Source organism: Podarcis vaucheri, assembly GCF_965113315.1.
Source record: "Podarcis vaucheri genome assembly, chromosome: 15".
NCBI classification, from domain to species: Eukaryota; Metazoa; Chordata; class Lepidosauria; order Squamata; family Lacertidae; genus Podarcis; species Podarcis vaucheri.
Window position 1 is genome coordinate 12113191 of NC_138753.1, and position 24288 is coordinate 12137478.

The window sequence follows — 24288 nt, forward strand, 5'->3', positions numbered from 1 at the left end:
AACGCAGGTGCCTTTTAAAATTTTCCCTCACCTGTACTGCTCTGAGATCTGTGGCTGAAGGGTGATATACAAGTATAATAATGATGTCTTCTTCTTTGGTGATCACTCATAGCCGAGTAAGATTGTCTTCCATGAACACAGTGACTGTGGAGGCCGATGATGATACCGTTTTTAAGGACCTGGGTAGCACATCTATCTTCTCATGAAAGATGTTTGCTCAGTTAACCTTCTATGCCCTTTTAAAAAAGCATTCAGTGCAGTTGAAGCATCTGCTGATCTTTACTAGTTGAAGGAATATCTTAACATTGCTCCTGGGAACAGATGTAGACCTGCTGACATAATCCTTTTGTTGTTGTTGTTGTTTTAAACACCCCCAAGCAATTTGATATTGTCAGCAAACTTGACTGCAGCCTTGCTGGTCACATCTGGATCGTGGAGAACAGGATACAGCTAGCTGTTAATCAGGTGATACCACAGTGAAATCAGATGCCCCAAAGGAACATTTTTCCTTTGTTGGAACAGTTTGACCCGTGCCTGCAGAGGGAAGATCCTTTGCATTGAATACAAGCCAGTGGTTCAATGGGGGGGGGGGGGGGAATTGCATGGCAGTTAAGCTCATTGACTCAGAGGTTCCCCCCATCTTTGTCTGCTCTGGACCATTCATGGATAAGGTAAAAAACACAAGTCCCAGTTGCAGTCCTCAGTTGACTCTACTTCCTACAGCCCTCCATTGGGAGAACAGCTTCTACTATCTTCATCTTGTTGCTTAACTGAGCCATAAGAAGACCTATCCTCTTACCCTATAACTGCTGAACGTGCACTTTGTAGACCACAGGGGCCTCGGAAAAGATATAGACCACACTAAGCCGAAGTCTCTCTATTTCTTTCACAAGAGATCCACCCACTCGTTCTTCTGCTAAACGATAAATGTTGTACTTGCATTGCAAGCTAAAACAAACGCAGCTAGAATTAACTCACCGGAGGAAAGCGAAGATATTGTCACAGGATGAACTACAGAACTGTGCTACCAGTCTGTGCAGATACAACACTCAGAATAATTATTTTTTATCCCTACTTGAAGAACTAGGGCCTGAAACCGTATTTTCACCAATCAGAAGCTAATGGTTGTCCATGCCTTGTATTGGCCGAGGGAATAAAGATTTATCGGGATCTGTTACTAGGCAGAAGGGCAATAATTTCACTCCCAATTATTCAACCATTGCAGCGCCCACATAAGGCTCCCCCACTCTGGGGGGCTTTCAAAATTACACTGTAAATGGCACTACTCTGGAGTGACAACTTCCCAGATGTTGTTGGGACACATTCCCCACCCCAGCAGAACGGTTAAATCTCTTGTTGTGAATTATACACAGGGGTCGCTTGCTTCTTTTATTTTCTAAACTGCTTAGAATACAATAGACTTTGCTCTGGCTAACAGACAGAACAAATAAAGCAAGAAAACGAAATGTAGATTGCCATTTGCTCATACTTCATTTATGAACAATCTCTCTCCCCCTTAACACACGCACGCACTTTCCAGTTGACTCTTTTTGGAGAGTGGCCTGCCTTGGTGAGGTGCACGTCACTAAATTTGCTTGAAGTTGAACTGCAAGGCAGGAACCAGCTGCAAGTGGCCAGGTTCCCTGGACTGTAGAATGAACGACTGCCGAAGCTCTCTTCGCCAGCTCTTAGGCAGGAAACCTAAAGAGAAGAGGGTGGATAGATAAGAGGACTCTACCATCTTGGTGAGTTTTAGGGGATCTTTAAGTCAAATCCCCCATTTGATGCATCTCTAATAGATGGCCATCCAGCATGTGCTTCAAGACATCCAATAACCAAGAGATCCTCCATCCCTTTTGGCTCATTTTGTCCCATTGTTGAACTTTTCTTGCAGTCAAGATGCTGCTTCTGTTGCAAGTGACCCACCCCACTCATTCTTCCTGCGGGCAACTTAACTAAATCTAGTCCTGCCCTCCAGGGCAGCAGCAGAGACCAACCTTCACCAATATGGAAACCATTCAGATATTGCAACTTTGCAGTCATCTTCGCTCAGTATTCTTCTCCAGGCAATTCCTCCAACCTTTCCTGGTCAGACCTTTCCCTCCATTGCCCTGTCCTGAACCTGTTGTAATTGATCTGTACTCTCAAAAGTATGGGCCCCCAAACAGGACACAGTGCTCCAGAAGAGGTGTAGTGGTTAAGAGTGGGGAACCGGATTCTTGTCCCCGCTCCTCCACCTGCAGCTGCTGGGTGACCTTGGGCCAGTCACACTTCTCTGAAGTCTCTCAGCCCCACTCACCTCACAGAGTGCTTGTTGTGGGGGAGGAAGGGAAAGGAGAATGTTAGCCGCTTTGAGACTCCTTCGGGCAGTGATAAAGCGGGATATCAAAGCCAAGCTCTTCTTCTATTGCAGTAAAATTACTACCTATTCTGACTTGGAAACCATGGCTCTAGGAACTCAAAAATGGCATTAGCCTTCCTCACCGCCACATGCTCTGCTTGCAAACAACTGCAATCCCGAGCTCTTGCCTGACATGTTATCATCTCCATCCCTTCCAAGTTCTGTGCATCTGGATTTGGCCGGTTGTATGGGGCATCCCCGTGGGACGCGGGTGGCGCTGTGGGCTAAAGCCTCAACGCCTAGGGCTTGCCGATCGAAAGGTCGGCGGTTCGAATCCCCGCGGCGGGGTGCGCTCCCGCTGCTCGGTCCCAGCGCCTGCCCACCTAGCAGTTCGAAAGCACCCCCGGGGGCAAGTAGATAAATAGGTACCGCTTACCAGCGGGAAGGTAAACGGCATTCCGTGTGCGGCTCTGGCTCGCCAGAGCAGCGATGTCACGCTGGCCACGTGACCCGGAAGTGTCCCCGGACAGCGCTGGCCCCCGGCCAATAGATGTGAGATGGGCGCACAAACCCCACAGTCTGTCAAGACTGGCCCGTTCGGGCAGGGGTACCTTTACCTTTACCTTTATGGGGCATCCCCAGGTTTTCCTAGGTTTGAGGCTTTTCCCATTTCTTTTCTCCCTTTTGGGTCTCCCCACCCCAAAACGTGGGAGGCTGTGAAAGAACTGAACTAAAGGATTGGCTCAGAGCTCAAAAAAAGTTTGAGAAGAAGGATGCGAGAAGCTCAAGTCACTCCAGCCTAGTCTTGTTTACACAGGGTTGGGCAACCTTTTCGGAGCTGAAGGCCTCATTCACTTGGAGGAAAGTGGTGAACACCCCTTTTCTCTCCCTTATTCAACCATCACCATTTTCTTCCATTTTCTTTTGCGGAACATAGGGGAGGCATCAAAGGAGATGGAGGGCCAGTAGCAGCTGCAGATTGCCAACCTGTGGTCTAGTCTGACAGCAGAACAGAAAGGGGAAGAGCCCTGGCTCAGTGGTAAAGCAGCTGCTTTTGATGCTAAAGGTCCCAGGTTCAGTTCCCAGTGGCATCTCCAGGTGGGAGAAACTCTTAACTGCTGCTAGGCAGGATAATCTATGGAGCTAGTCAGCCCACTTAGTATAGGTGGCAGCTTTCTATATAGCTCTCCCGACATCTGAGCTGAAGGTCTTTCCTCGGTGCTGTATACCTGAAGGAGCATCTCCACCCCCATCATTCAGCCCGGACCCTGAGGTCCTGTACCGAGGGCCTTCTGGCGATTCCCTCACTGCGAGAAGCAAAGCTACAGGGAACCAGGGCCTTTTCGGTAGTGGCACCCGCCCTGTGGAACGCCCTCCCTTCAGATGTCAAGGAAATAAGCAACTATCCTACTCTTAAAAGACACCTGAAGGCAGCCCTGTTTAGGGAAGTTTTAATGTTTAATGCTGTGTTGTGTTTTTAATATTCAATTGGGAGCCGTCCAGAGTGGCTGGGGAAACCCAGCCAGATGGGTGGGGTATAAATAATAAATTTATTATTATTATTATTATTATTATTATTATTATTATTATTATTATTATTATCCTAATCTTGCTGCCAGCTGTCCAGTTCACTCATGCAAGAGGTATGAGGTGACAGAAGGTACTGGACCACTTCAGACTATACGGGATGGATAGCAAATTTTTTTTAATGCTCACACTAACAAAAAAAACCCTCCCTGCAACTAAAAAAATCACAGCAGGCAAAGGACAGGGCTTGAAGCTCTGTCCTTGGTATACTAGATTTCTAACTGCAAGGAGTCCCCTTGCCACACTCTATATTAGGCAGGTTTTGCATCTGGGATCTTAGGGGTATAACTATATGCTCTTAACACTGAACCATTGAACAAAGTGAGCTGAGGGAGAAGCCATCGAAAGTTCTCAAGCAGACAGTGACTGCGTGCAGACTTCCTCTCCAAATGTTTTGGACCACAACTCCCACTAGCCTGAGACCACATGTGCTGGCTGGGGCTGATGAAAGCCATAGTTTAAAACATCTGGAGGGGAGCAGCTTGTGGAAGCTTGCTTTACACTCGTCTGCCAGAGGCAGGGAGAAAAAAGCAGACACACACATATAAATTACCTGCAGTTTGGATGTGAATTGATGTAATGTGATTCATCGTCGTCAGAGTCTTCTGGTTTGAGAAAAACATTCCAGGGTTGGTCCAATACATTTTTGATGTAAAAATCTCCACATGTCTCCCTCCCAATCATGCACTAATTAGCTAGGGGCATGATCTACCACAACTTCATTCTGCTGAAGTAAAGTGGTCTTGGGCAGTTTATTGTGTTCATCCTAGGAAAACTTCCCAGATATTTGAGTCCTATAGATGCAATAGCTGACTTCAACCATCAAGCTAAACCGTAGTTCAGTCCAGTGGTACCTCAAGTTACAGATGTTTCAGGTTACAGACTCCGCTAACCCAGAAATAATACCTCAGGTTAAGAACTTTGCTTCAGGATGAGAACAGAAATCGTGTGGCGGCAGCAGGAGGCCCCATTAGCTATAGTGGTACCTCAGGTTAAGAACAGTTTCAGGTCAAGAACAGACCTCCAGAACGAATTAAGTACCATTAAGTACCGAGGTACCATTGTACAATGCAAACAGGCCATACAGCAATGAGAAGAAATTCAGAAACTTTTAGTTAACCCCAACTTGTCATGTTGCCCAGACCCGAAATGAGGGCTAACACTAACAAAAGTGGTTTAAATAAGCCAGCTTTGGCATGTTTGAAACAGATAATAAATGCTAACCATGGTTGGGTCTACACAACATGAAACCATGGTTAGCCCGAAGTGGAAGCTTCTGAACTTGCACTTGTGTGGAAGGAAGAGGGAAGAGGCATCGCCAAGGACTCAGGGCACAGACACAAATTTGCCTAAAATTTGCATGTACTAATTTAAATGCACAGATGCAAATTTAGTTCATCTTTCAGAAGGGGAAAAACAAAACTCTGGCTTTTGCTATCAGGGCTTACTTTTACGGGCTGGTAGATCAATACAATCCGTTCCATAGCTAGAAAGCAGGAAAATGCTTTATATGCAGAGCAGATAGCTCAAGAAAGTTAGCCAAGTCACACATGACATGCATCATGTCATCAAAGAACTGAGATTGTAGATGATTTCTAAGAGAATTTGCAGCCCATAGTTCACCTGCGATCTGCGAGTGCTTCCATATCTGGATCGTCGTGCTGTTTTCATAGACATCCACATCTGCCAAGACTACAGAAAGGAAAAAGAATCCAGTCAGGGGAGGGAGCTGAAATTATTTGATTATTATTACTACATAAAATGTCTCGAAGCAACTTAGAATCATAGAATCATAGAGTTGGAAGAGACCACAAGGGCCATCGAGTCCAACCCCCTGCCAAGCAGGAAACTTACAATTGTAAAAAGAAACAAGCAAGCAAACAAACAAACAAACAACTGCAAGGACTTAAAATGTCAAACAAGATGAAGGTTGCCAGCTGAGCAAATCTCATCCAGGACCTATAGGTAACCGGTTAGGCAACTAGGATTCTGGGGGAAAGAAGCAATGGCTGCTCTGAAACAATTGCATTGAAACAATTGCATTGTTTGTTCGCAGGCTTACTTCCAAACTTCTTTTCTCTCGACCCCATCATAGACTCCTCTGTATTTAATGGCTCTGAGTGCCATTCCTTATGTAGCCAAAATGGCACCACTCACATTCTGGAGGGATGTCTCAGCAGACTCGACCCCATGGAAACCCAAAGAGCAGCCCAACGAGGGCTGAGGATGCTCAGTGGCCCACATTCCCCACCACAACTATCCAGTGCTAGCTGGTTATTACAGGGGTACGTGTGTAAAACTGGGAGAGGAAGGAGAATGGAGTGTGTGCTGGTGGGCAAGGTCATGTGGTTCGCTTGTGAGGGAACCGCCAAAAGGCCCTCAGCATCCAGGCAGAACAATGGGGATGGAGACGCTCCTTCAGGTCTACTGGGCCGAGGCCGTTTAGGGCTTTAAAGCTCAGCACCAACACTTTGAATTGTGCTCGGAAACGTACTGGGAGCCAGTGTAGGTCTTTCAAGACCGGTGTTATGTGGTCTCAGCGGCCACTTCCAGTCACCAGTCTAGCTGCCGCATTCTGGATTAGTTGTAGTTTCCGGGTCACCTTCAAAGGTAGCCCCACGTAGAGTGCATTGCAGTAGTCCAAGCAAGAGATAACTAGAGCATGCACCACTCTGGCGAGACAGTCCGCGGGCAGGTAGGGTCTCAGCCTACGTACCAGCTGGAGCTGGTAAACAGCTGCCCTGGACACAGAATTGACCTGCGCCTCCATGGACAGCTGTGAGTCCAAAATGACTCCCAGGCTGCGCACCTGTTCCTTCGGGGGCACAGTTACCCCATTTAGGACAACAAGTTATAATCCTTATTAACAAGGCTGGGCTGATGAAATTATGCCTGGTGTTTAGAAAGTGGAGAGATAAACACCCTAGTAAATAGAATTTACCAAGCCCACTGCTTCTTGATGGGCCAGCCACGTTTTGATAAGAGTAGGTATCTTCATCTGAAAGAGGAAATATTTGAGAATCAACATAGCATAAAAAAGAAGCCTAGTATCGATTAGGTGCTTGGCTGAATGCATATAGGAGGAGGGATGTGGTCGTGTGTCCCCGGACCCAGCCCCTGGGTGCGCTGAGCACGGTATCTCCAGGACCCTCCACGTATCCAAACTGCACCCCCTTCACCTGTGTATTCTTGTCTCGTCCACTTACCACTGGATTGCCTTAGGAAATTCCCACAGTTGTAATAAATATCTGCAGCGATTGGTTTGCTAGAAGAGGGAAGAAGAGGGAGGGGGGCAGGAAATCCTTATGGAGTCAGAGAGAAGGATTTCCACCCAAAGCTCCATATTTTGGCTACCGAAAAGGCACTGTGACTTGCCCCGGAAGCATTTGCTACGCAGCTCCAACATTTATTTATCACTGGCACCTCCACATGAAATGCCACAAAAAGACTAAAAACACAGTATTACAATAAAGCCGTCAGGCACACCTGCAAGAGCCGGTTGGGAAATAATCTTAGGCTTGAAAGGCCTGTCAGAATAATACAGTTTTTAGAAAAGCGAGCAAGGGTGGCTCCTGGTGAACTTCTATTGGCCAGGAGTTCCACAGGGCACTGTCCTGGCATACTAAAGGCTTGGTCCCTGGTACAGGCCAGCTGAAACTTGGGGGCATGTGAGACCAGTAAGGATGGCCTACACTCCTGCATTATTGTGCCTGTTTTCTGAGGTGAAGTGCTAAGAAGAACGTAAGAAGAGGCCGGCATCCTGTTCTCACAGTGGCCAACCAGTTGCCCAAGAGCCCTCTCCTCTTCTGCAGTTTCCAGCTGCTGGTATTCAGAAGCAATGGTGCCTCCAACTGTGGAGGCAGAACAGAACAATCCTGGCTAGCAGCCACTTGTAGCCTTCATCTCCATGAATTTGTCTATTCCTCTTGTAAAGCCATCCAAGATGGCGGTGTTGTGAGAGGCAGGAGGCATTGGAAGAGGCCATAGCTGAAATGCTTTCCACCCCAGTGACAACGCCAAGCGTTTTGAGACTGTCTGGGCCAAAGAAATACAGTTTTCTGACCCTAGAAGCCTTCCGAAGGGAGCCGCTTCCAGAAGACCTCATAGGGGGCACAAAAAGATTGTGGGAACAGTCTGATAAATATTCATGTAGGGCAATTTAGGGGCTAGTTTTGGGTGTGAAGCTACTGGATATTTTTTACCAGAGCTTTATGCTCCCTTCTATATTGATGTACATTAAAGGAACTGCTAATTTGGGTCAATTTGTTTTTTTAAACGTTACGCTGCAGCGACATTATACTTTTCATTGTGTACCCTTATGGTACTACTGAATTTAGACTGTGAACCATAGAATCATAGACGTGGAAGAGTTGGAAGGGGTACCTGAGGATCATCCAGTCCAACCCCCTGAAATGCAGGTATATGCGGCTGCCCCATAGGGCAGCAACCTTGGCATTATCAGTGCCATGCTCTAACCTTTAATTTGAATTCAGCCTGATCTTTTATTTCCCTTCTCTTCCCTCCCCCTCCCCTTTTATGAAGATCACCCGCTCTGAGAGCCCACAGCTAATTCTCCCCTGGGCTCCTCGCTGGCCCAAGTAGGACCAATTCAGCCAGCTAGCCCTGGGGATTATCTAATTGATTTTTGATTTTTATTGGTATTCGTGTTTTTATACTGTATTTTATGCTGCTTTTATAAATAAGTGTTTCAAATTTGTTGTTAGCTGCCCTGAGCCCGGTTTTTGAACCAGGAAGGGCAGGGTATAAATAAAAAAATATTATTATAATATTATTATTATCATCATCATTATCATCATCACCAACTGAGCTATGTCGAGCGCAGAGGCATTTGTGGAATTTATTATAAGAGGGTATTGGCTATGGCCAAGATTTCACGTGGCCCACGTAGGGGGGAAAACAGAGTCCGCTGTACCTAAGAGATCAGGAGAGTTTCAAAATAAGCAAAACACACACACCCTCCTGCCCCCAAAGACTACTGCAATCCTGGACTTACACATATGCAGGATCTTGCTCCATCTGCAGCACTGAAAGTACAATTGAGTGACCGTTAGTTTAAAGGCCATGCACACCATCAAGATAAAATTCAGAAGACTGTGCTGAGGTTTCCCCTCCAAATCCCAGTGGTGCTGGGACCAAAGTTTATGGCAGAGAATGGAGAGATGAGTTCATCCAACAAGCCCTTGCGCACAGGGTGAGGAAACAAGATGGCTTTGCTCTTGGCAAGGGAGAGGGGACAGGGCAGGGCAGTGAGAGAGTTGGGGCCATGCTTCTCTTGCGCAGAAGGATTCTGCTTCAGGACAATCCTGGCTCATTCTCCTCCTATGTTCAGTGGCAGCGGCGCTGGAAGGGGGAAAACGGGACACTCTCGGATGAAATCAGAAGCTGGGATAGCTTCTGTAATTCTGTGCATGTTCAGGGGAAATAGGGACATTTGACGGGTATGGTAATGTTGACTCATGAAAGAAACAACAGAGCACCATTTATGGGAAAAGGGATACCCTTCATGGGTATTCCATCTTCTGATTGTACACACCCCAGTTTTGGACAAATCTTGGCCTCTTGTAGTCTCTTGGAAACAGTGGCCGAAGGGGGCTGGATCCCCTCTAGCCCTCTGAAATTCACCCAGCACCAGTCAGTGCTCAAATCACATCATCCGTTTCCTTTACCTTCGATATGCTGAAGTAGCGCATTTACCTTTTTCAATATTTTGATACCTGGGCTCAGGGCAGGCTTCTGAAAAGAAAAACCATGACTGGGTGTGATGAAGTTCTGCCTGTTTCTGCCTGTGTTTGGCACGTGTTCATTCATAATTCCATCTCGCCCCATTTCAACATTTATTTTTAAATCTACATGATATGAATACTATTTAAACACACATTGTTCTGGCACAATGTATTGACAAATGTATTTTATGCGAATGCGTGCATTTGTCAACATTTTGTTTATCCTTTGAGATCCACTTGGGTACTTCAATACTAAAAGAAAAGAAAGAAAGGCAAAATATGGAAAGTGCAAAAGTTCTATTCAATTCTGAACATTAATCCCCAAAGTCAGTGAGATCTGTGGGTCTTTCTTCCTCCCATACCTTTTTTTTAAACAAAATCTGGATCAACAGGCTGTTGAGTGATTTCGAGTTTGAGTGGAGCTTGTCAAGCACTAAAACTGCTTGGACATTTGCAAAGCAATAAGCAGGGGCAGGGATGGTTTCAAATTAGATGGGCATTATTGGTGTGTTGACATTCCTGCACTGAAGACTGTTGGATTAGATGACTCTCAGGGACCCTTCCAACTCTACAAATCTATAATGAGAAATCAAAAAAGAGTTTTGTTCCCCCTCACTTCCCCAACAAGCTAAATTCAAAAGGCTACAACGCCGCCACCCTCCTGAGGGTATCGTGGAGAACGAGTTGGGGAGGGAAGTGTTCCCTCTCTGACCCCAGAAATATCTGCCAGCCATGGGTCGCTCTCTTCAGAGGCTGCTCTGTGAGGTCTCCCCAGTACAGGCCTGGGAAACCTGTGGCCTTCCAGATGTTAGGATCATAGAATCGGAAAGGACCCAGTGGAAAATCTAGTCCAGCACCCTGTAATAATCATAATCATCATAATTATTATTATTATTTGTATCCCGCCCTCCCTGGGCAAAGCCGGGCTCGGAGCGGCTAACAACAGGTAAAAATAGCAGAGTGTACATAAAACTGCACAGTCAATTAATTAAAATACATTCTATAATCAATTCAGAATCAAATCAATGGCAACCATGGGGTTCTATGAAGATTACAGAAGGAGAGAGGGGGTCAGACTGTGCCTTGGCCGTAGCAGGAATATGTAGCTGTCTCTTCTGGGGATCAAACCTGCAACCTTGGGGTTATCGGCACCATGTTCTAACCAACTCCATCTCCCATCAGGCATCTTGCCCAATATTCAGGGATGGTGGGAATTGCGGTCTAGCAACATCAGCCCTATTTAGGAAAGTTTTTAATGTTTGATTCTATTTTTGATATTCTGTTGGGAGCCGCCTAGTGTGGCTGGGGAAATAATTATTATTATTATTTGGAGAGCCACAAGCTCATTGCCCCTGGAGCTTTGCTTCAGGCAACATTCAAGGTCTATGATGAATATTCCTGAACATAATCCTCAATTTTGATGTATATTCTGTATTGATTTGCAATGAAAACCACTGCTTGCTTCCAGAAGTAGCATTGCCCAATGCTACTACCCTCAGTATCTTAGCTGAGTTGCGTACATGCTTGCATTCAAGTGATGTGGATGCTGGTTTCAGCCACTCCTCCTGGGGCTTCTCTATACAGTGGTACCTCAGGTTAAGTACTTAATTTGTTCCGGAAGTCCGTTCTTAACCTGAAAGTGTTCTTAACCTGAAGCACCACTTTAGCTAATGGGGCCTCCTGCTGCTGCCGCCGCACCGCCAGAGCACAATTTCTGTTCTCATCCTGAAGCAAAGTTATTAACCTGAAAAGCACTATTTATGGGTTAGCAGAGTCTGTAACCTGAAGCGTCTGTAACCCGAGGTACCACTGTATCGTTTAACCAGTTTTTCCTCCTCACCCTTTGCGAACCACAGTTCCCAGGATTCTTTGGGAGAAGCCATGCCTGCCCAAAGTGGTGTGATACTGCTTTAAATGTCTGGTGCAGAGGTCACAAAAACAGGCTTTTCATGTGGCCTGTTTCACAGAAACAAGCCAGCATCATGGACACGACGCTATCGGACTTACACACTTTAAAATCCCCATCAGTTCCAGCGAGAGAATATTGAAGCCTATGCCTGAGTTTAGTCTGGCTCATGGGGCCTTTTCAGGTCCTGTTAAATGAGTAAGAATACTTACGAAGGTGACTTGGAAGGGGCGGATGTTTGCTTCTTGCGCTAAAATATAGAGGGACATATTTAGAAACAGAGGAAGAATGCGAGAAAGCAAGGAATGCTAGATCGTGGTGTGGCCCAAGCCTACCCAATTGCTTAGACTGAGTGCTTGGCCAGGCAGATGGTAACTGGACACAGGACCTTTTCAGCAGTGGTACCTGGTTTCTAAATTAAGGTTACTAGATTTTTTTCAAAGAATCCGGGGACACTTTTTTTAAAAAAAGAGGAAAAAAGTTATTAAAAAGTTTTTGTTTTTTAAAAAAGAAGTAATATCTTCTCTTCTGTGGGCAGTTGGCCGGGTGGCTGGGTGCTCTTGCTCCCAGCTCGATTTGGGTTGCGGGGGGTTCAGCGGTTCTCCCAGTTGACGTGCCAGGCAGCCCCGGTTCCCCCTTGGCAGTGGCAGCAGCAGTCTCAGCAGCCTGGAGCCAGCCTGGTAGTGCAGTTGGCTCTGGCTGGCTTCAGGAGCTGCTCGCTGCCGTGGCTCCCCCGCCATTTTGCCTCGCTGGAAGTCCCCATATGATGTGTCTTGTGCCGCTGAACTAATCATACAGCATTCATTCCCTACTAATAAATCTACAACACTTAAAATATAAATCCAGGGACATTAAATGAAATCCGGGGACATTCTGGGGACGGATTTTGTCCGGGGACAGATTTGTAAATCTGGGGACTGTCCCCGGGAAACGGGGGCGTCTGGTAACCATATTCTAAATGGGGGGGAGGGGGGAGGAGAGAACCATATTCAATACCCTAAGCGCCCACTGGGGTAAAAATGAAATAAATGCATCAGGCTGATGGAGGACGGTCTCCTTCAAAGGCTGCCAAAGCAGCCCGACGTACCTTCGTCCTGGCATGTCACATGGGATTTTTGGACAGTCATGTCTTGACACTGAAATCAGAGAGGAGAGACAGAGACAACAAGTAGTCACGCCTTTGGAGGGGAAAGATTCAAATGCTACTAACTACATCAATGCCGTTTCTGCTACCGCCAAAAGAAGGAGGTGATGCCTGGGACTGGTTGGATGCAGAGGGATGGTGAAAGGAACCAGCTGGGAATTCCCCAGGGGAAGAAGGCTCAGAGCCCGGGGAATGGTGGTGGGACAGGAGAGAAGAGGGAGAAGACTGGGAAGAGGAGGTGTCAGAAGCTTAAGAGGTAACAGGGCTTCGTGAGCGGAGAGAGTCTGTGGCAGAGAGCAGTGCAGAATCAGAGATGGACCAAGAGGCAGAGATGAGTCAGGCTGGTGAAGAATCACAGGCAGGGCCAGATTTAGGTTTGATGAGGCCCTAAGCTACTGAAGGTAACAGGGCCCTTTATATGTCCAGCTGACCACTGTCAACAACAAATTGCCTCTTTTTTGTGTTGAATATATGCTATGTGGTAATTTATGGACCTAACAGGTATCTAAAGCCATTTGCACATAACAAAATATGTATTTTATCAAAGTAATTGTTGAACTTACCTTATATTTTGGAAATGTACATCCAGGTTTTTTTTCCTTTAATTTTTTGGGGGGTCCCCAAGGGAGTGGGGCCCTAAGCTATAGCTTGCTTAGCTTATACGTAAATTCGGCACTAATCACAGGTGTCTCCCCCTCCTGCTGTGACCAGCTTCATTCCGCCCTTGCATCCTAGAACCAGAAGAGGCATGAAAAGGGCGGAGGAGGGCGTGGCTGTACGCAGGCACAGTCTTCAAATGCTTGGAACAAACCCTTGAGAGATGAGGAGCTTGTCGCAGCAGGAGCGGGAGAAACTCATGACTCTTCACCAGCCCAACTCATCTCCGCTTCTCGGCCTCCCTCCTTCTACTCTCCTGCTTCAGCTTCTGCTGCTGATTTTGGACTTCTCTCCATCACAGACGGAGAAGTGGAGACAACCACCCGATGGTAAACTCTCTAATCCTGGGCTAAGCTGGCTAACTGCATCATCCTTCAAAACGGAACATGGTTTCCAAAGACCTCATATCAGGTGCAACGCACAATCACCTATATGGATCCACTTTGGCCATAGCAAACAGTGGGAGTTAACTCAAAAGAACACACTTACACCTCTCTCACCACCAAAGAAATAGCAGAGAACCTACACAAGCGACGCTGACACAAAACCCCACATATATTAAGTAAAATAGAAACATTGCCACCTGACCCCACCCCCACTCACCTTTCCCCCCTCCAACTTCCCCCCCTTTTCTTCCTAATGTCTCATAAATGAAACTGATCTGTAACAAATGTTACTTGAAAAGAAAGTGAGAGAGACACATTGCACATAGGTTTGAAAACCAAGAAAATATTGAATAAAACAAAAAACAAAAACGGGGGGGGGGGGGAAGAACACACTTACTCGAATGGGAGCGGACCGCCTCAAACCTCTGCTGCTCTCCATAACTGAAAAGATACGGGGAGAATCTTTGGTGTTTAGTTTTCAACATTTTGCTGCCAAGGACTGCATTCGCTACATTATGTGCAAAGATGTGGGAGAAATTCAATTTAAAGTTGACAAAATATGCACAACTTGCAGACTTAACATATAGAATAAGAGAACAAGAAGAACATACGTTTAAAGAAGACTGGAAAACGTTTATTGAATATATGGAAAATAACAGAGTACAGCTGAAAATGCTGGCAGCTTTAAGATAAATTTGACAGCGTAAATGATTTTTGATGGATGCAATAATGGAAAACCGATTCATATAGTTTTTGTAAAATATGCAGGGATATAAGATATGCAAAATGAACCATGGAAAGAGAAGAAGGGTAGTCATTGATATCTTAAGTATATAAAATGTTTATCTGAAATTGTAAAACAGAAAATTTAATAAAAATCATATTAAAAAAAATGTGGGAGAAATTCAGTTCAGTTCATTTTTAAGGGCAAATCTATCAAATTCACACTTTCAGAAAAATATGATTATTCCTGCATTGCAAATCACCCTTGGGATGCCTTCCAACTCAACAATTTGATGCTTCTATGAGAATTGAAACACAGCCATCCTTTGAAATTCCTACTTATCCAAATTTTGCAAATGCAGTTCTCTCACAAATGTCTACACATAATATTAGGGGGAAATGTGCTTAGCAATTAGCATATTATTGGAAATAACATAAAAAATGTGCCACATTAGGAGAAACTGCTTGCAAAGGCGTATTCGTTAGGAAAAATTCATAACAAAATTATGAAGACTTTTCATGAAGGTGTTTTAAAGAAAAGATCGCAAATTGCTGCAGAAATTTGGAGAAATGGTTAAGTTTGGAAAAAAAGGAGAAACCGAGAGAGCCAGCAGTGGCCAGGGACAAGCCAAAAGTGAGCAGCTCACCCCTTCTCTCTCTGCCACCCAACTCTCTCCACCCCAACCAATATGAAATTAGGCAGCATGCCAGCTATGGCTTTCAAGACACCAGTTTGCCCATCCCTGGCCATTGGCCACATGAGCTGGAGTCCGATAGTAAGGCCACAGGCTTCCCCATCCCTGAATGAGAGAAAGCAGAGCCGACCTCAGTTACGGAGTAGACTGCTGCAATGCGCCCTCTGTGGGGCTGCCCCTGGAGACTGTTTGAAAATGCCAACTAGTGCAGGATATGGAACACTAATGTTGGAACTCAAAGCACACATTGCACCAATTCTGTGCTGTTTACATTGCCTACCAATTCGCTTCCACACAGAATTTATGGCACTGCTTTGGGACTCCTTCAGATTGGTGTTTTGCTGCAAAATAATAATAATAATAATAATAATAATAATAATAATAATAATAATAATAATAATAATAATACCCCACCCAAAAGGGCCGCGGGTGGTGCTGTGAGTTAAACCACAGAGCCTAGGACCTGCCAATCAGAAGGTCAGCGGTTCGAATCCCCACGATGGGGATGCTTGGTCCCTTCTCCTGCCAACCTAGCAGTTTGAAAACACATCAAAGTGCAAGTAGATAAATAGGTACCACTCCAGCGGGAAGGTAAACGGCGTTTCCATGCGCTGCTCTGGTTCGCCAGAAGTGGCTTAGTCATGCTGGCCACATGACCTGGAAGCTGTACGCCGGCTCCCTCAGCCAATAAAGCGAGATGAGCGCCACAACCCGAGAGTCGGCCACGACTGGACCTAATGGTCAAGGGTCCCTTTACCTTTACCTTTATACCCCAACCTTCTGGCTGGGTTTCCCCAGCCACTCTGGGTGGCTTCCAACAAAATATTAAAATACAATAATTAATCAAATATTAAAAGCTTCCCTAAACAGGGCTGCCTTCAGATGTCTTCTGAAAGTCAGATAGTTGTTTATTTCTTTGACATCTGATGTCCTTGATGCAATAATAGCACATTAGTTGTGGGTCGTACTGGAACTTCCAGACATCATCCTGCTTCCTTAGCTGTTCTGGGATGCTTCTGTAATGTCACTGAATTATTGCCATCTGGAGGAGCCCTCTTGCATCATAGCACAACAACAACAAAAATCCGAAACATTTCCGATATTTAATTTATATGCCGCTGGTTTGTAATAAAACCTCTTTAAGCAGTCTGTGTTTGGTTAATCTGCTGCTTCCCCGAGGGCACTGTTACTGTTCCTCAGCTTGGGGGTGGTTTTAGTAAGCTGTTTGATTTTATTAAACTTTTTTACATGCCGACTTGGGAGAGCTAAGGCAGGGTAGAAAACTCTGGCCCAAAATCTGTGCTGCCTTGCAGCTATGCTCATTTGTGAGAAAGGCTTTCTTGAGGAACAATCTGGACCTGTTGCCTTGTGGGATATCTTTGGGAAAATAAAAGGTTAAAGAGTGAATTTGGAGTGGATGGCATCTTCTACGCCAACTTCTGGCAACTCCTGCAGCCAAATTGGTGCCGAACGTATTGCTCTGCTTTCCTTTGGACCACATCAGCGAGTCTGAGAGGGGCGTCTTGTCGTCTGGGCAGCCCAGGACCTCTGTTCGCACTGCCCTGGCTTACGCCCCAGAGAGAAATAAGAGAATGAGACATGCAATGGTGATCAGCCACTTACTGATTCCTCTGACTGTCCAGGCCTGTCTGCTCCTGTCTCCCTCCTACAAGGAGGAGAGAGAGAAACACAAACATTTGTGAGCTAAAATTATACAAAAGGTGGGAGTGGGGGAAACTAACATAGCATGGTCCAGAACAAAAAGTTATCATTTGTCAAGAGAAGATGAAAAGGGGGAAATCAGGGTCGTTCTAAGGTTGTGTGCGGTAGGTGCATTTGCAGAGTGTGGTTGGTGGGGCAGTATCGTCATGCCCATTTTACAGATAGGCAAAACTGAGGCTGAGCAACAGTGGTTTCGTCAACACATATGCTTAAGGTGTCTAATCCTGCACACTATCAGCTTTCCAACTGCCCCATTTCCCAATAATTGTGTCCAACTACACACACAAACAAAACCTTTAACGTTCTCTTTGTGGCCATAGATGAGGCCCATTTTTCACAATGTGTTGGGGACTTATATAAAGAGGGGAAAGCCTCTAAACATCCGTGTTTCAAAGGAAAGCCTTACCTGTCCGTTGGCATTTCATGCACATGCTGACCAAGGCTCCTAAGAACATCAAGGAGAAGGCGCCCCAAATCAGCTCCACTTGGCTCATAGCTCGATTTTGCCGCAACTACAACCTTGAAAATGCAAGAGCAAAGTGGGTGGGCAGCTCAAACCACAACACATGTATCTCCCCCACTCCAGCTGCACGGAAGCAGGCAAAGACTACCATACCCTCCAACATTTCTCCAATGAAAATAGAGACTTTCCATTCCATAATTATGTTTTTTTTCTATTTATACCCCCCCACATCTTACTGGGTTGCCCCAGCCACTCTGGCCGGCTTTCAACATATATAAAAACGTAATAAAACATTAAACTTTTTTTTTTAACCCTTCTCTATTCAGGATTGCCTTCAGACGAATCGGGGTCAGATAACTCCAAACCCTCCAACATTTCTCCAATGAAAATAGGGACATTCTAAGGTAAAGCGGGACATTCCGGAATCAAAACAGAACCTGGGATGGCTTCTCTAAATCAGGGATGTCCTGGGAAAATAGGGACACTTGGAGGGTCTGGACTATGCCTGTGTGTAATCCTCTGCTCCTCTCACTTCAGTCCTCTGCTGGTCCTGGGAGACAGTGGAGCAGCAGGAGGAGGTATGGAAGCCCTTGACTCTCCACCAGCCTGACCTCTCTCTCCCTTCTCCTGCCTCTGACTCTTGGGTTCCCCCAAGGAATCCTGGGAGCTGTAGTCTGTTAAAGACACTGGGAATTTTAACACTGTGAAGGGGTAAATGCCAGTTCCCAGGATTCCCTGGGGGAAGTCATAAGCTATAAACGTGCATTAAATTATGCTTTCAGTGTAGGGTGTGGAACCACCCTTTGCAATGCAAATGATTACCTAAAGAGGGAGGTCTCCCCCATGGCCTTCACGCCCAGAGTCAAACGCTATCCAAATGCATCACTTTCCCACCCAATTCGAACTCGGCTTGGATATTTGAAGGGAACAAAGCAACTCACGAGGCCTTGGCTCACCAAGCAAGGAGGAAAAGCTGGAGACTGTTGCTCAGACAACGTCTCGTGCTGCCATTGGAAAGTCTAGAATCATAGGCCTGGGGTGACCGGAAACATTGAGAGCCAGCCAGCCCTCATGGAATGCTGATCACTGGATCCCTCTAGTTAATAGAATAATGGAATTGCAAGAGATTTGGGTCGTCTAGTCCAACCCTCTGCAATGTCAACACACAGTCTCCCATCCAATTTAAAACCATACCGGACCTTGCTTCACTTTGCAAGTGTGCTAGCAGTTTTATGGCTGCACCACTAGGAGCTAGTGTCATCTAAGCTGACTGGCAACAGCTTTCCTGGATTTCAGATGGAAGATGTTCTCAGGCCTGACTGGAGATACTGGGGTCTGCTCTGCTGCTGAGTCTGCAGCCAGTCCTTCCCTCAGCCCCAATCCTCCCTAACCCCACCAGTACAAGAAAAGACTAATAGGTTTCAACAGTTGAATAAAATAAAAAAACGGGAGAAGCAGTTACTGTCTCCTGGAGATGTAACCACTGGCGTGGTTTGCAGACTAACTCCAACATCTCTTCCTCTCTCTCTCTCCTCTGCTGCTCACCTGGAATTGTCTCCTAATTTACCTGAGCAACGCTGCATCCCTGACCTCCATCCATCCCCTTCTTCAGAATCCACCTTTCCTGAGTGACTTTTGCTACAGCTCCTTCATGCCTAAATCCAGCCAGAGTACATACACCTTAAATAAAGCCAGAAGCTGGTGGGAATTGTAGCGCAAAACGTCCAAGGGCGCCAGGTTGGTGGAGGTCAGCCAATAGTGTCCCGGGAGAGGGAATGGCCTGGTTATTGGACACAAGCCAGAAGAGGAGCCCTCGTGGTAGGAGGAAAGGGTGTGCGCCATTATATGGCACCTTTTTGTTGCGATTTCCACCTTGTAACGAATAAAGGCTCAGCATGGTGGCACATTTTTCGATTTTAACTGCCTAACGGATAGCCTCACATCTAAGTTCAGTTTTCACAAGGAAAGAAGGAGAGAAATTCAAGGATATTGTAGGCTGGCGGTAGAGAGAGAGACATTAATGGGATAGAAGGAGAGAGCAAGGGCGAGAACCTAAGATAGATAGATAGATGATAGCTAGATAGATAGGTGGATAGATAGATAGATAGATAGATAGATAGATAGATAGATAGATATAGATAATTTATTACGGTTGGAGACCAGCTTATAACACACTTGGGGGTACAGTCACAGAAGGAAAACAAACAATTAAAACAATGTACAACAATAAATTTAAAATTTATAAATGCAATAAGCGTATAGACACTTAAAACTTTAAGATAAACTACCACAGGGAGCTGACCCAGAGTCACCCATGGAACCGAGTTTGGGGATTTTCTTAACGAACTAGTTTGAGTCGGGAGATGGTCTGCGCCTACAGATCTGTACACAGAACCTGGCGACCATCCTAGAAGCTATTCATGCAGCGGAATGAAATAAGGTCTTAGCGGGTGACTGCCTGGACAGACAAATTAATACCCCTAAATTAGTCTTTCGCCCAAAAGATTCCCCCATTTCTCCGAGAACCCAGAAGTGAAGTGTCTGGAGTTGAGGAAGGAGGCGCAAAAGCGAGAAGGCACCTGAAGGCAGCCCTACCTTCTGGCTCCAGTTGTTCTCAGGAGCTGCAGCTGATCCTTTCCCCTCCGGCCATCTCCCCTCGCTCGCTCGTTTCTGCAGAAAGAGCTGACCTCAATGTGGTCACTCGCTCACAGAGACGGTGAGCAGACCTCTCGCTTCCTGTTCCCCTGCGTGAGTCACCGAACCCAGCATCCGGCAGCCGGGCTCGGACGCGGCCCTCTCATCAAACCACAAGACCAAAAGCAGAGTCGTGGGCTGGAACGCCTGTGCGTCACATTCAGGTCAACCGCTCAGCCAAACCTGGGAAAAGGCTGGCTTAAATCCTACAAGTTGACTTGGAGGAATATCAGAAGCTGCCTTCACAAGAGAGGCAGACCACCGGGGTCAGCTAGCTCAGTGCTGCCCACAATAATTGGTAGTGGCTCTACGGGGTTTTGGGCAAGTCAACCTGGATAGCTCAGTTCATTAGAGCATGGTTCGGGGTTTGGACTGGGTGTCCATCAATATGCAGATGATACCCAGGTCTACCTCTCTTTCAAATCGGAACCAGTGAAGGCGGTGAAGGTCCTGTGTGAGTGCCTGGAAGCGGGTGGAGGATGGATGGCGGCTAATGGATTGAGGTTGACTCCTGACAAGACAGAAGTACTGTTTCGGGGGGACAGGAGGCAGGTGGGTGTGGAAGACTGCCTGGTCCTGAATGGGGTAACTGTGCCCCTGAAGGACCAGGTGCGCAGCCTGGGGGTCATTTTGGACTCACAGCTGTCCATGGAGGTGCAGGTTAATTCTGTGTCCAGGGCAGCTGTCTACCAGCTCCATCTGGTACGCAGGCGCTAAGACCCTACCTGCCCGCAGACTGTCTTGCCAGAGTGATGCATGCTCTAGTTATCTCCCGCTTGGACTACTGCACTGCGCTCTACATGGGGCTACCTTTGAAGGTGACCCGGAAACTACAACTAATCCAGAATGCGGCAGATAGACTGGTGACTGGGGGCGGCCGCTGAGACCACATAACACCGGTCTTGAAAGACCTACATTGGCTCCCAGTGTTTCCGAGCACAATTCAAAGTGTTGGTGCTGACCTTTAAAGCCCTAAACGGCCTCGGCCCAGTAGTCCTGAAGGAGCGTCTCCATCCCCATCATTCTGCCTGGACGCTGAGGTCTAGCACCGAGGGCCTTCTGGCGGTTCCCTCATTGCGAGAAGCAAAGCTACAGGGAACCAGGCAGAGGGCCTTCTTGGTAGTGGCGCCCGCCCTGTGGAACACCCTCCCACCAGATGTCAAAGAGATAAACAACTACCTGACATTCAGAAGACATCTGAAGGCAGCCCTGTTTAGGGAAGTTTTTAATGTGTGACATTTTAGTGTATTTTTTGTCTTTGTTGGAAGCCACCAGAGTGGCTGGATAAACCCAGCCAGATGGGCGGGGCACAAATAATAAATTATGATGATTATGGTGCTGATAGCATCAAGGTTGCAGGTTCAATCCTCGTATGGATCAGCTGCATAATTCCTGCATCACAGGGGCTTGGGCTGATCCTCAAGGTCCCTTCCAACTCTACCATTCTATGATCTTCCCTAGCCCTTTCTGGAAATTGAATCTGAGACCTTTCCATGCAGAGCGTGCACTGAGCCACAAGCCCCTCCCCTAAAAATAAAGCAACTTTCCACTCCTCGTGGTTTTGAATGACCGAGAATCATAGAACTGTAGAGTTGAAAGCGAACCTGAGGGTCAAACCTCCTGCAGTGCAGAAATCACAGCTAAAAAACTCCCCGGCAGATGGCCACGCAACCTCTGCTTAAAAACCTCCAAGGAAGGAGACCCCACCATCTTCCGAGGCAGTTCATTCCACTGTTGAAGAGCTCTTACCATCAGAATCTTCCTGATGCTCAGGCGGATTCTCCTTTCTTGCCATTTGAATTCGTTGGTCCAGGAGAAAAACAAGCTTGCTCCATCTTCCACAGAACAGCCTTTCAGATACTTGAAGATGGCGACTGTATCTCCTCTCAGCCTCCTCTTTCCGAGGCTAAACAAATATACCCAACACTCTGCAACTAGGCTTGGTTTCCAGACCCTTGATCAACCCATTAAAAAAAAAAAATTACAGTGGTACCTTGGTTTACGAACTTCATCCGTTCTGGAAGTCCGTTCTTAAACCAAAGCATTCTTAAACCAAGGCATGCTTTCCCATAGCAGCGGGGGACTCAGTTTACAAATGGGACACACTCAACAGGAAACGGACCATGTTCTGATTCCAAGACAAAGTTCACAAACCAAAACACCTACTTCCGGGTTTGCAGTGTTCTTAATCCAAGTTGTTCATAAACTAAGCTGTTCTTAAACCAAGGTACCACTATGCAGTGGTACCTCAGGTTAAGTACTTAATTCTTTCTGGAGGTCCGTTCTTAACCTGAAACTGTTCTTAGCCTGAGGTACCACTTTAGCTAATGGGGCCTTCTGCTGCCGCCGCACAATTTCTGTTCTTATCCTGAAGCAAAGTTCTTAACCTGAGGTATTATTTCTGGGTTAGCGGAGTCTGTAACCTGAAGCATCTGTAACCTGAAGCATCTGTAACCCGAGGTACCACTGTGTTTCATTTCACCAACAAATCTCTTTCCAAGAAGCTGATTTGACAATAAAAATGTTCAAAAATGAAACGTACACAAAAACTAATTTCAAATGCAAGACAGGTGACAGGGATAAAGATCTCCACAGAAAAGGATGCTTGATAGGCACCAAAAGGGCAATAGAGAAGACAACCATCTGATATGTAAAGGGAAGAAGTTTCAATGGGAGGGTGCCACCACAGTAGAGGCCCATCAATTCGCAATGTGCCACTTTTGCCATACAACACAGTAGCTGTAACTCAGTGGTTGAGAGAGCACATGGCTTTGAATGCAGAAAATTTCAGGTTTGATCCTCAGCCTCTCTAGCTAAGGCTGATCAGAGAACCAGGAGAGCTGCTGTCAGTCAGATCAGACAATATGGAGATGGATCTGACGTGATAAAAGGGAGATACAGGACAGGCCTAAGATTCCAGGGAGAAAGTCTCAGATGTTTTCTGAGAATGCGTTTTTTAAACACATCTCACCGTTGGGCCCTACAACTTTTTTACATTGCGCGTTGCTAGGCCCACCTTGAAACAGGAAGCTGCTGTGCGATGGTGCCAAACCACGACACCCCTCTGAACAGAAGGAAACATTTAATGTGAAACCAAGGTTCCCCCCAGAGCTGATAGAGACCCTAAAAGATCATCCCACTCAGGTGTTGAATTGCACTTGACAAAAGTTGGCTTCAGGGCCATTTGTGATAAAAGCCATTCAATAACAGGTGGTTGTATGCTTTTCATAAATGGAGTAAACACTAAGGGTGGAAAACCAAATAAGAACATCCTGTGGTAAAATGATGGGGTCCAGGACCTAGAGCATTCCAGGGAGGCACTGCTATTGTTATTGGGGGTTTAGGTTTTTATTATGTATTTTGTGTTGGTTTTCTTAACATCTTTCTTTAAAGTTCCAAAAGTACTTAATTATATGTGCACTAAGCATGGTGAGACGTAAATAAAAGAGAGATAAAGAAAATCAGAGCCCGTGTGGAAGGGGAAATAAAAGGGGGAGGGGGGAAAACCCAAAACTGTGTATTTTACAAGGTTGTTATTGTACTTCACCAGATCTTAATCTATTACAGTATTTGTAAGGATTCCAAACATCATTGAATTTGTCCATGGCAAATCTGCGCTTACATGTTGCAAGTTTGTACAAGTCTTCAATCCAATCGTAGAAGGGAGCCACATTTTTATTTTTCCAATTCATCAGTATCAGTCTTTTTGCTGTGGGTAAGGGCACAGAAAGTCCACTCGCATTGTCCTTTTGTAAGGTTCCATGTGCTGGGTATACAATTCAAGAGGACATTTTGCTCTGTAAATGTTACGGTTGTTCCATAGTTGTGTTGATAGTTTCAGTTACCTTCTGCCAAAAACCTTTCAATATAGGACAATGAAAAAGCATGTTTTAGAGAAGCATTATCCCTATTGCACCTCCAACAGTTAGATACCTTAGATAGCCCTTTTTTAAACAAACACAATGGGGTCCAGTATATTCAAAATATTGTTTTTATCTTGTATTTTTATGCTGTGATCGACCCTGAGATTTACAGATGAAGGATGATATACATATTTAATAAGTAATAGCATTAGCCTCAATCCCAACAGCATGAACAGCACTCCATGCAAAATTCTCACTTCCTATTCATTTTTGCAGTGGAGGCAAAAAAACCAACAAAAATAAATGGCGAGGTGGATAAAATTAAACCTTTCCACCCAGCCCAGCGCTCTGCAGGGGATGAAA

At 45.9% G+C, this 24288-nt stretch overlaps 1 protein-coding gene across 3 annotated transcripts; it reads right to left on the minus strand.

Annotated features, from left to right (window-relative positions):
- Positions 1 to 30: 30 nt before the first annotated feature.
- On the minus strand, positions 31 to 24245 carry LAT2 (linker for activation of T cells family member 2). 3 transcript variants are annotated; one of them, XM_082201316.1, is made up of 13 exons: positions 23034 to 24245; positions 17312 to 17424; positions 16807 to 16849; positions 14163 to 14206; positions 12666 to 12714; positions 11791 to 11828; positions 9644 to 9682; positions 8943 to 8973; positions 7135 to 7193; positions 6870 to 6926; positions 5552 to 5620; positions 4482 to 4533; positions 31 to 1701 (listed from the first exon to the last, which is right to left on the minus strand). In XM_082201316.1, the coding sequence occupies exons 2-13, from the start codon at positions 17397 to 17399 to the stop codon at positions 1689 to 1691; spliced, it is 582 nt and encodes a 193-aa protein (XP_082057442.1). In that variant the 5' UTR covers positions 17400 to 17424; positions 23034 to 24245; the 3' UTR covers positions 31 to 1688. The 3 variants fall into 3 exon arrangements, with proteins under 3 accessions (XP_082057442.1, XP_082057443.1, XP_082057441.1); XM_082201317.1 differs by lacking the exon at positions 23034 to 24245 and adding an exon at positions 19964 to 20100 and having other exon boundaries at positions 4482 to 4530; XM_082201315.1 differs by lacking the exon at positions 23034 to 24245 and adding an exon at positions 19964 to 20100.
- Between the last annotated feature and the right edge of the window lie 43 nt (positions 24246 to 24288).